This window comes from Daucus carota, chromosome 8, assembly GCF_001625215.2.
Source record: "Daucus carota subsp. sativus chromosome 8, DH1 v3.0, whole genome shotgun sequence".
Taxonomy (NCBI): Eukaryota; Viridiplantae; Streptophyta; class Magnoliopsida; order Apiales; family Apiaceae; genus Daucus; species Daucus carota.
This window is the reverse complement of record NC_030388.2, coordinates 1,789,053-1,801,399: the sequence shown is the minus strand read 5'-3', so window position 1 is coordinate 1,801,399 and position 12,347 is coordinate 1,789,053. Positions and strand designations below refer to the sequence as shown.

At 35.6% G+C, this 12,347-nt stretch overlaps 2 protein-coding genes across 2 annotated transcripts; both read left to right on the top strand.

Moving 5' to 3' along the window:
• The first annotated feature begins 1,998 nt into the window (after nt 1-1,998).
• Nucleotides 1,999-4,618, top strand: LOC108197658 (putative receptor protein kinase ZmPK1). Its single transcript, XM_017365335.2, has one exon. The coding sequence runs from the start codon at nt 2,072-2,074 to the stop codon at nt 4,478-4,480; it is 2,409 nt and encodes an 802-aa protein (XP_017220824.1). The 5' UTR covers nt 1,999-2,071; the 3' UTR covers nt 4,481-4,618.
• Nucleotides 4,619-8,357: 3,739 nt separating this feature from the next.
• Nucleotides 8,358-11,366, top strand: LOC108198648 (putative receptor protein kinase ZmPK1). Its single transcript, XM_017366422.2, has one exon. The coding sequence runs from the start codon at nt 8,482-8,484 to the stop codon at nt 10,906-10,908; it is 2,427 nt and encodes an 808-aa protein (XP_017221911.1). The 5' UTR covers nt 8,358-8,481; the 3' UTR covers nt 10,909-11,366.
• Nucleotides 11,367-12,347: the final 981 nt, after the last annotated feature.

The window sequence follows — 12,347 nt, the reverse complement described above, 5'->3', positions numbered from 1 at the left end:
TAAATATAGGAACAAAATAAAAAAACTCTTGGGACAATTATTTTTAATAATTATTGTACAAGGGTGCCAAATCATCAATATACTTATATAAAGGAGAAGCGAGGGGCGTGTAGGTGGCGCCTCTCACATCGCTCCGTTCTATTTTTTTAATTTTTTGGAATTTTTGATGAAAAATATCAAAAATTAGAACTACCTTTTTTAGTTTGGGATATATTAGAAGTAAGTTTCAGAGTCTGATTTTGTTTCAGATTATTTATGGAATATAGTAGCTTGAAAGTTTTAATCTGATTTTGTTCTATATACATCAAAAATTAGAACTATCTTTTTCAGTTTCGGATATATTAGAAGTAAATTTCAGAATCTGATTTTGTTTCAGATTATTTATGGAATATACTAGCTTGAAAGTTTTAATCTGATTTTTGTTTCTATACAAAGGAGAAGCAAGAGGCGTGTAGGTGGCGCCTCTCGCATCGCTCCGTTCTATTTTTCTAATTTTTTGGAGTTTTCGGATGTAAAATATCAAAAATTAGAACTACTTTTTTTTAATTTCGGATATATTAGAAGCAAGTTACAGAATCTGATTTTGTTTCAAATTATTTATGGAATGTAACAGTTTGAAAGTTTTAATATTATTTTGTTTCAGATTATTTAATTATGCGAAAGAGTAGCACACAAGTCTCTCGGCACCTATAAATATACTTATAAGTTGTAGGGTTTTGAATCATCTAAAAACAACCTCCTCTCTCAGTACCACAACTCTACCTCTCTCTGGTGATAAGTGAAAGTTGTTTATACGGTATTAAAAAAATAAAGGTTGTTGTAAACAAAGGTAGTTATAGACCGGTATGTGGGAGTCGACAAATCCAAACATGGGAGAAGAAAGTCTTTGACATAATATTGATGGATGATATTAATAAATTAACTATTAGCGATGTATATTTGTTGGTTATTCTTTTATAGTATTTGTTTTGTTAATCGGACATGTTTGTTGTTGTTAATTATTAAGTGTAGTTATAGACCGCTATCTCACGGATTTAAGTTAGATGTTTTTGTGTACAATAAATCCAAAAAAATTGGAGAAAGGTGACAATGTAAGAACATGATTACTTTTCAAAGAAAAAAACAAATAAAATTAAGATGCGTCGTACTTTAAATTGTTATTTACGTGTAGAAATTTATTTTCATTTTTTCACCATGAATTATAGTCCAATTTTACGATTTTATATATTAGTATGAGTATTACATCAAGATTTTTATAATATAAAATTTATTTTATCCTACAAATATCAATTTTTAATCATTAATATACTTTTTATAGACAGCCACAAAATTATTACATTTTACAAATATTAATATTGAATCATTAATATAATTTTTATAGGCCGCCGCAACGCGCGACTTCTCAACTAGTCTATTTAAATAATTCGATCAAAACTTTATTTGTTCGAATATATTTCTCATTTCATTAACTTAATAGAAATATCATCACATTTTTTTTATTATCTATTTTCATGATATTATTATTGATCATAAAAAAATTTCAGTTGAGATTTTAGATATCTCAATGACCAGCCTAACTAATTATACCGTGGAAAAAGCTTGCATGACTAGTGAGATATGTGAACAAAGTGATCAATCCATTAAGGAAGTGTTTCACAAGTTTCAACTTTGTTGACTATCCTTTCCTATCCACCCAACTCAACATCTAAGAAATTCAACCTTGTCTCCTCAACTACTCCCTCCGTCCCCTTTTACATGTCCATTTTGACTTTTGACCAGTAAAATTGATTATATTTTGACTGAACTTTACATGTATCAGATAATTGAGAAAAATAATAAAAACTATACCATTAGAAAGTATATTTAGTCTATTTTAATATGCAACTTTCAGATTTTAAAAATAATGAGTTGATAATTTGTAATGTTTAGTCAAAAATGGTCAATTTGATTTCTCGAAAAGTAAAATGGACATGTAAAAGGGGACGGAGGGAGTATATAACTAACCACATCTTCACAACAACATAGAACATCATAGACCAACTAAACTACTAGAAAAATAAAATCTTTTGTGATGAGACACCTCCAGGATCATAAACCTTGGTTTCTGCTAGTTCTTGTAATAACCTCTTCTTTAGTTCAGTTATCATGTTCCAAGAATCAGAATGTTCTGGACAGAGGAGCTTCTCTGTCAGTTAAAGATGCTGACTCAAACAGCCTCATTTCTCCAGATGGTTCATTCAGCTGTGGCTTCTATGGAGTTGGAACTAATGCATACTGGTTTTCAATTTGGTTCACTGATTCTAGAGAAAAGACCATTGTTTGGATGGCGAATCGCGATAAGCCTGTCAATGCAAGAGGCTCAGAGCTGGCCTTAAAGAAGAATGGTGTCATGGTTTTGAAAGATGTTGATGGGACTAATGTTTGGGAGAGTAATTCAACTTCTAGTGGAGCTGTGAAAGCTGAGATTCTTGATACAGGTAATCTTGTGTTAAGAGATCATAGAGGTTTTATTGTTTGGCAGAGTTTTGATTATCCTACTGATACTTTGTTGCCATCTCAGTCCTTAACTAAGGGTAAAAAGTTGGTATCTTCGTTGAAAAAAGGAGGGTTTGCCACAGGGTATTATAATTTGTATTTTGATAGTGATAATGTGTTGAGGTTATTGTATGATGGACCTGAGATTACTAGTTTGTATTGGCCTAATCCTTCTTTTGATGTGTTCCAAAATGGTAGAACAAAGTATAATAGTAGCAGAATTGCTGAATTAGACAATATGGGGCGGTTTCTGTCAAGTGATCAGTTCCAGTTTAATGCTTCTGATGCTGGAAGTGGGATAAAGCGGAGGCTAACAATGGATTATGATGGAAATCTTAGGCTTTATAGTTTGGATAATTTGACGAAAGTGTGGAACATAACGTGGGAAGCTATGGCACAAATGTGTAATGTTCATGGACTCTGTGGAAGGAATGGGATATGTACTTATACTCCGTATCCCAAATGTTATTGTCCTCCTGGTTACGAAATAAGTGACCAGAGTGACTGGAATAGTGGTTGCAAAGCAAAGTTTGATCTTTCTATTTGTTTGAAGCCGGAGGAGGTAAAGTTTTTAGAGGTCCCTTATGTAGATTACTACGGGTTTGATCTTAATTACACCAGATCAGTTACGTTTAAAGATTGTAGAAAACTCTGCCTCGAAGATTGCAGGTGTTATGCATTCAGCTATAGGCTAGCAGGGGAAGGAGTTTGCTTCACGAAAGGAGTTCTTTTTAATGGTGTTCAGACCACTAGTTTTCCAGGAAAAATATATTTGAAACTGCCTAAGAATTTAACATTATCAGGTTCCGTGTTGCCCCTAGAATCTGGCGCCAATTGTAAAGCTTCTGAAGCTGATGTTAAAGTGGGCACAGCTTCTATGTATGATATAGAATTCAAAAAGGTGAAATGGGCTTATCTTTACTCGTTTGTAAGTACCATTGGAGTCATTGAGCTCTTGATTTTGGCATCAGGTTGGTGGTTCTTGTTTAGAAAAGATGATACACCGGCTAGAGTTGAAGATGGGTATCTGTTGATATCAAGTCAATTTAGAGGATTCACATTTTCTGAACTGAAGAAGGCCACGAAAAAATTCAAAGTGGAGTTGGGCCGTGGAGGATCAGGGACAGTCTATAAGGGCATTTTAGCTGATGAAAGAGAGGTGGCTGTGAAAAGACTGGGAGATATTTTTACAGGGAATGAAGAATTCTTGGCAGAGTTGAGCACAATAGGAAAAATTAACCACATGAATTTAGTGAGAATGTGGGGCTTTTGTTCGGAAGGAAAACACAGACTTCTGGTCTACGAGTACATTGAGAACTTGTCACTCAACACTCATCTTTTCTCATCCAATTTCCTGGGGTGGAAAGAAAGGTTCAAAGTTGCATTAGGGACAGCGAAAGGATTGGCTTATCTGCACGACGAGTGTCTAGAATGGGTTATCCATTGTGATGTAAAGCCGGAAAACATACTACTAGATAGTGAGTTTGAGCCAAAGATTGCAGATTTTGGACTGGCAAAGCTGTCGCAAAGAGGGATGCCTAATTCAGAATTCTCACGAATTCGTGGTACAAAAGGGTACATGGCTCCTGAATGGGCTCTAAACCTTCCCATCACTGCAAAAGTTGATGTATACAGCTACGGGGTTGTAATTTTGGAGATCGTGAAGGGGATAAGGCTATCAAATTGGGTGGTTGATGCTGATAATCAAGAACCAGAAGTTGAACTGGCGAGGTTTGTCAGAGTAGTGAGGAGAAAAATTCTCTGTGGAGAAGAATCCTGGCTGGAGGAGACAGTTGATCCAAGATTACAAGGCAATTACAGCAAAAGTCAAGCTAGAAAATTGGTTGAGGTTGGTCTTTCATGTGTGGAGGAAGATAGAAACAAGAGGCCAACCATGGCTACAGTAGTTCAGATTCTTTTGGATTGTGAAGATGATCGCCAGTGAAGATGGAACATGAGATTTAGTGCACTCAATGTAATAGTCTGACAATGCTCAGAAAGAAACTAGGTCTCTTTCAACATCCTGTAATCTTTTTTTTTTATGTCAATAATGTTTTTTATATCAATTGATTTCTTATTTACATGCCCTCTAGGCCTTCTTTTATAAAGTATGCTGCACAACCGGAACATGTCATGCCAAATAAATAGTATATAGACCGTGAAACTCAATACAGAAAGAGTAAAATATAATGTAATACTCTTTTAAATCTAGACAAGTATTTTTTTAGCAATTGGAGAATGCTTATGTCCTGACTTGTGCTTTGCGTTGGGGTCTGTGGTGTGATCTCACTGGAGTGTATATAAAATGCTTGATCGCGGGAATCTTATTCACCTTTAAGAAGAATCCGCAAGTGAAGGAGATAAGAGCAGTGGTAGCAATGACAACTGCATAGCCTGTTATGTAACTTGGAAGAAGAGCGGTAACAAGCATGACATACGCATTGGTAGTGATGAGCGAGGAGTAAAGGATTATCCAGAAATAAAGATGATTGCTCCTGAGATCAAATATGAATAATGAAGAGTTACTCGGATAAAGATGAATCTTTCTTGAATAAAAAATAAGAACTGCAGCAATGGAGGAAAAGATGACAAGGGCAAACAGAAAATATGTAAAAGTTAAGAAGTCTATTGGTAGTTTGTAAGTCATGATCCTGCAAGTTTTGGATCAGAGAGACTAGATCGAGACCCATTACAGCAAGAATAATTTCCCTGGAAAGAAATATGTCAGGAGATGACTGCAACTTCACGGAAATATTGGTTTTCAATTTGAGGCCCATGAATTTCAGGTTCTTCATGAATTTTAATTCAAGAATTCAAATATATGCTTAAGTTATGCATTATGTAGTGCTATAAAGGGAAAAGAAAAAATGATTTTGCAACCTTGCATTTAAAATGAAAGAATGACTATTTTTGCCAGAGATGAAATGTGTAATGATTTAATATCCTTTTTTTGTTTTTATAATATATTTTTCTTCATAAAAGTAGTATATTTGAATGATCTGATTGAGCAGATCTTTTTATGGAGAAAAGGCAATGAAGCTTCCAGCAAGAACAAATGAAATTATATTAATTTGATGCACTGCTTCTAATAAAGTCCAGTAACTTTATATTAAAAGTTCACTGTGCAGTGCCTTTTGATTTGTAACCAGCCACTATTTGTATATTTAAAAGTTCTAATATTGATAAGATATATCTGTTTGGAGCTGAAAGATTGTGGACATGTTATGTTATTAGATATCTAAATATATGCCCTATGCCCTATCCGGCCTTTGTATAGCGAAGAACATCAAATTAATTTTGGATTATTGATGAAGTCATTAACTGCATGCAACCCATGCTAATACTAAAGAAAGAAATTGTCTCCGAACTGATACTTTGTTGTTAGATCTGAGCATGTTCTTGCGCAGAGAGCTTTTAGATGAGCTTAATATGAAGAATTTCATCACTCATCATGCATTTTGCTTTAGAGAAGTTACGATATGCTGTTGTGTAGAAAATTTATCCCCATTAACACAACCTGCTAACATTTTACTGCAATTTGCTATAGCATTAGATGTGTGCATTAATGCTGAACATTTTGCAGCTGCTATTTAACATGCTTGATCAAAGACAGGATTTTTCCATTTGCTTGTCCTGATCAATATGCCCTCCCTAAACATGACAATTTTTTTCAGCCGTTGTCTTACAGTCTTGAAACATGACCCTTTAAGTAACCAATTCATTCAAATCTTAATGTGTTATCAGAAGGTCTTACGAGGATCATATACTATTCAACGGGTAGATTCTTTGTAAAGTTTAACGAATCCACTATCCCGGTCTTTACTCACCGTTATACAATTCAAAACAAATGACAGACTTATCGATTTCAGATATACACAAATACAAGGCAAAAGAAGTGAAATCTGGTTAGGAATTTCAACTAACCAGACTGCAAGCGTGGAACTTAAAAACTGTACTAGAATAATCACGTCAAAGTTCAAAAGGGTCCAGCATCAAACCAAGGATGAACAATTTTTCTGTGTGGACTTAATATTATAGCGTTTCATGGGAGAAATTTATGAAGAATTGAAAGTTTCTGCAAGATCTGTTAAGAATGCACAACTTGATTCACAAAGAACTTTCTTTATGAAGTGTTGAATAGTTGTCTGTCTTTTAAGCAGTCAGATGACTCAAACACCGTGAGCCACGTAACTTATAAGTTGAAATATGTACTTATTTCAACTTATAAGTTCCTTATACGAAACCCCAGACACGTCCTGCGTACAAAACTTGGTAGACTCTTGAGTTGTGAGACCTATAGACGTGCACAAGACTCTGCCTGTTCATGACATTCACTAATTTAAAGAAAAACATGCAACAGCTCCAATTTTTAATTGTGCATCTGAAACAACTTTCTGGAAACGCAAAGAGTAGTTTGAAAGTTAATTACAGTATGTACTTGCTGGTAACGACAAGGATAGAGAACGCTTAAATTAAGATAAACCCGCGAGGTGATTTCTTGCTATGCTTGATCAACATTTTTTGCTCTTTCTTTTTCATCTTTGTAAGATTTCTGCAAGTCATCCATTGAGATTGGAGGTGATTTATAACCAGAATCTTGGTAGAGGATTGGTGAAAAATATAATTAAATTAGTAACTATGCAGAAACATTTCACGTTGATTGCTATGTCACTTAATGATGAGTCTGGCCTAATTGCAGACTCGAAAATGTACAGAACCAGCATCTTCTACCTCTGCTGCCTGTTATTATGACATTTCTGATCTATCGAGTTATAACAACGAATCTGAACAAATACATTACGTCTGTAATCTGTTTTTCCTTTTAAGGGCTTTGTTCCAGAGATGAAAGAGTAAGTACGAAATAATTAATCTAAGACATTTGTTTCAGATTTTTCCTTTTTAAGGGCTTTGTTCCAGAGATGAAAGAACATTAGTAAGTCCGAAATAATTAATCTATAATATTTGATTCAAATGTCTGAAACAAGCCTTCCACAGCTCTAATCCTAAGTAAAAGATTGGTTGAGGATGATCTTTCATCTGTGGAGGAAGATAGAAGTCATCCATTAATTCTTCAAGTAAAAACAGTTCATTAGTCTGCAATTAAAGACTAATTATGTACTTATAATTTGTACATTTATTTTGTTATCGTTCACCCTTAAATTTTTGTCCTGATTTCGCCTACAATGTAACACCCCGGATTAAACAATTAAACAAGTCTAAACACATTTGAAGGTTTTATAAAAAAATTGTGAACGGTCTCTGTCTGTCTATGAAGTGGTCAAATACTGTGTGCAAAACTTTTCACCAGACTTGAAGCTCAACTCTTATGAAACCACTTGTTGAAACTTCTGCGTGCAAGTTTAAATCTTGTTGACGCAACTAGACTCAAGAAATGGAAGGTTCAGTTCATGGCGGCTAGACAAGTAAAAAACAAATACTAACAAACTTTTAGTATCTTTTTATTCTCCTTATAATATTATGCAGTGACTCATGCCATCATGGCATCATGTATCCACTACTATAGTCTATGCACCCGTTTGTTTAAGAGAAGCCGAAACTGTTTCTATCTTCGGTTTTTCTTTATCTGTTTGTGTAAATAAGTAGAAGTATTTTTAAGAAGTTAAGAATGCTAGTTTTTCTTTCAGAATTTCTACTTCTTTTCCAAACACTTTTTTAACTTATTTACTTCTCACTTTGAAGTCACTTTTTTTAAGTTTACCCAAACGGCCTCTAAATTCCACCAGACTTGTTAGGGAGTACTTATTTCCGGGAAAAGTACATATTTACGTCTTTTTGTTAAAATGGATGGACCATTAAATAATACTTATACCTACCTCTATAAATTAAGAAAAATTATGATACAATTCTATAAAGCATGATCAGCATTTGAGTCTTTTTTAACAATTTCTACATTCACAACCTCATAGACCAAACTAGCAAATCATTATGAGACAGCATGGATTCAATAAGTTGGATATAATCTTACTTGTAATGATTATTATCTCATGTTTTTTTAACTTTTCATGTTCAAAGAATCAGAATGTTCTTGACAGAGGATCTTCTCTTTCAGCTGAAGATGCTGACTCAAACAGCCTCATTTCTCCAGATGGTTCATTCAGCTGTGGCTTCTATGAAGTTGGAACTAATGCATACTGGTTTGCAATTTGGTTCACTGATTCTAAAGAGAGAACCATTGTTTGGATGGCGAATCGCGACAAACCTGTCAATGCAAAAGGCTCAGAGCTGGCCTTAAAGAAGAATGGTGTTCTGGTTTTGAAAGATGTCGATGGCACGGTTGTGTGGGAGACTAATTCGACTTCAACTGGTGCCAGAAAAGCCGAGCTTCTTAATACAGGTAATCTTGTATTGAAAGATCATAAAGATGACATTATTTGGCAGAGTTTTGATTTTCCAACTGATACATTGTTGCCTTTTCAAGCCTTAAGAAAGGGAAAAAAGTTGGTATCTTCATTGAAAAAAGGAGGATTTGCCACAGGGTATTATAATTTTTATTTTGATAATGATGATAATGTGTTGAGGTTAGTGTATGATGGACCTGAGATTACAAGTTTGTATTGGCCTAATATTGCTCTGGGTATATACCAAAATGGAAGAACAAATTATAATAGCAGCAGAATAGCTGTGTTAGACAATCTGGGCCGGTTTTTGTCAAGTGATCAATTCCAGTTTAGTGCTTCTGATGCTGGAAATGGTATAAAAAGGAGGCTAACAATGGATTATGATGGAAATCTTAGGCTTTATAGCTTGAACAATTTAACGAAAGTTTGGAACGTATCATGGCAAGCTATGCCACAGATGTGTAATGTGCATGGACTCTGTGGAAAGATTGGGATATGTACTTATACTCCGAATCCTGAATGTTCATGTCCTCCTGGATACGAACGGAGTGACCAAAGTGATTGGAATAGTGGCTGCAAACCAAAGTTCAACATTTCTTCTTGTTTAAAGCCAGATGAGGTAAAGTTTCTGGAGATTCCCCACACGGATTACTATGGATTTGATCTTAATAATAGCAATCCTATCACTTTTGAAGCTTGTAGAGACATCTGCCTCGGGGATTGCCTGTGTCAAGCGTTCAGCTATAGGCTAACAGGTGAAGGGTTTTGCTTCACAAAAGGGGTCCTTTTTAATGGCGTTCAAACAACGAGTTTTCCAGGCAGTATATATCTGAAACTGCCTGCTAGTTTGCAAGTATCAGGCTCAGCATTACTCTCAGATTCTAGCAGTAAATGTGAACCTTCTGATGTTAATGTTCGGGTGGGATCAACTTTAATGTATGATATGGATTTCAAAAAGGTCAGGTGGGCTTATCTTTACTCATTTTCTGCTGCTATTGGAGCCATTGAGTTCTTGATTTTTGTATCAGGTTGGTGGTTTTTGTTTAGAAAAAATGGTACATCGTCTAATCTTGAAGATGGGTATCTGCTGATATCAAGTCAATTCAGGGGATTTACATTTTCTGAGCTGAAGAAGGCCACAAACAATTTTAAGGTGGAATTAGGCCGCGGAGGATCAGGGGCAGTGTACAAGGGCCACTTAACAGATGAAAGAGTTGTGGCCGTGAAAAGATTGGGCGTTATTTTTCAAGGAGATGAAGAATTTTTGGCAGAGTTGAGCACCATAGGGAAGATTAACCACATGAACTTGGTGAGAATGTGGGGGTTTTGTGCAGAAGGGAAACACAGACTCCTAGTTTATGAGTATATCGAGAACTTGTCTCTCAATAATCATCTTTTTACATCAAGTGTTCTTGGGTGGAAAGAAAGGTTCAAGGTTGCATTAGGGACAGCAAAAGGATTGGCTTATCTTCATGATGAGTGTCTAGAATGGGTTATTCATTGTGACGTAAAACCAGAGAATATACTACTAGATAGTGAATTCGAGCCAAAGATTGCAGATTTTGGACTTGCAAAGCTGTCCCAGAGAGGTATGCCAAATTCAGAATTTTCCAGAATTCGCGGTACAAAAGGCTACATGGCTCCTGAGTGGGCTTTGAACCTTCCCATTACAGCCAAAGTCGATGTATACAGTTATGGCGTTGTGGTTTTAGAGATTGTGAAGGGGATAAGGCTTTCAAATTGGGTAGTGGATGATGATATTCAAGAACCTGAAGCTGAACTTGCAAGGTTTGTAAGATTAGTGAAAAGAAAAATTCTGTGTGGAGACGCATCTTGGCTGGAGGAAACAGTTGATCCAAGACTCCAAGGCTCATACAGCAAAGATCAGGCTAAAAAATTGGTTGAGATTGGTCTCTCGTGTGTGGAGGAAGACAGATACCGGAGGCCAAGCATGGCAACAGTAGTTCAAGCTCTCCTAGATTGTGAAGATAGTAGTAGAACAGAGAAAACATGAAGTCCTTTAAACTTATGCAAAAGGTCTCTTACATATCATGTTACATTTTACTATATCATGTTACATTTTTACGCCTGTGTGTGCATATGATCCGAGGCTAAGAACTTATAATTGTTCATCAGCGTCGTATCAAGCACCACTGGCTGCTGCAACTCTTATTTTACATGCTTAACAAAAGAAATTACGACGACAGATAAAACAACTCAGCAAGAATCCTTATCTCTGCAATATTCAATTCTCTTCACGCGGTATTGAGGCATAGCCATTCCCCAATGAAAAGCTTGTCGCAATCAAGATTAGGATTGAAACCCATAAATTCATCGATTGTCAAGCTAAACTCCTGAGCTACACTGAAGCAAGTCTCCCCATCTTTGTGATCGATAAAACTAGTACACGACAGTGCTTTATCCGTTTTCCCTGATCCTTCTGCACTCCCTGAACACGCAAAAACATAAGATTTAATTAAGTACGTAAACAACAACAATTTCAAATCTATTCAGAAATGCACCTACCGCTAACAAGGAGAATAGCGAACGCTAAAACTATGATGAGTTCAAGAGCTGATCTGTTGCTGGTCTTGATCATCATGTCTGCTCTTTGTTCTGTGACTTCTGTAAGTTATCCCTGGAGAATTGTTGTGATTTATAACCGAAATATCGGTAGATGACAGGTGAAAATCACAATGAAATTAATAACTACGCAATGCTGATTAACGGTGATTGCAATGTTGGTTTAACACTGAGTCCGGCCTAATTGCAGACTCGAAAATGTACAAAACCAGCATCTTTACCTGTCGGTGCCGGCTGTTTTAACATTTTCCGATCTATTAAGAACGTGGAACTGAAGTATATAGCTCATGTCAAATTAGAAACATATTGAACTATACAAATATGCGACCTCAGTCTCAAAATAATAGTCGTTTTGACTTAGATTTCTGCATATACCTTAAGACACAAAATTTGATACTTTTATCCGGTATTTTTAAGATTTTTTTTTCTTGAATAAAAATTTGAATCCGAAATTTGGGACGTAGTGAGTATCCTTTTTCATTTTATTTTTCCGAGAGTGATATTGATACAAGTGTTTGAGACGGATGCAAACAAAACCTCTAAGACGGTAAAACAATGAGTAAATAACCTATAGTACGTTCGGTCTCAAGTTTCAGCGGAAACATGTGTGTATCATTTTTCCGTGAATTTGTTTTGTACGTTAATAAAAACAAGATCCGAATATTTAATCGAAAATGAGTACATTTTCTCAAGTGCTTTCAGGTCTGCCAAAAAAGCTGATGACTTCCCTCTCCCCCAAGTTTTCAGCACTGTAAAGAAACCTGATCCCTCTCTTCAACAATCTTCATCACCACTGATTTCTTACTGAACCCATTGAATTTTTGTCTCCTCCCAATCCTACAGTTTTATACTAAACCAGAAACTAATGCA

What these genes read in the sequence shown, in the direction of transcription:
- LOC108197658 (XM_017365335.2), top strand. Translation starts at nt 2,072, where the DNA reads ATGAGACACCTCCAGGATCATAAACCTTGGTTTCTGCTAGTTCTTGTA.
- LOC108198648 (XM_017366422.2), top strand. Translation starts at nt 8,482, where the DNA reads ATGAGACAGCATGGATTCAATAAGTTGGATATAATCTTACTTGTAATG.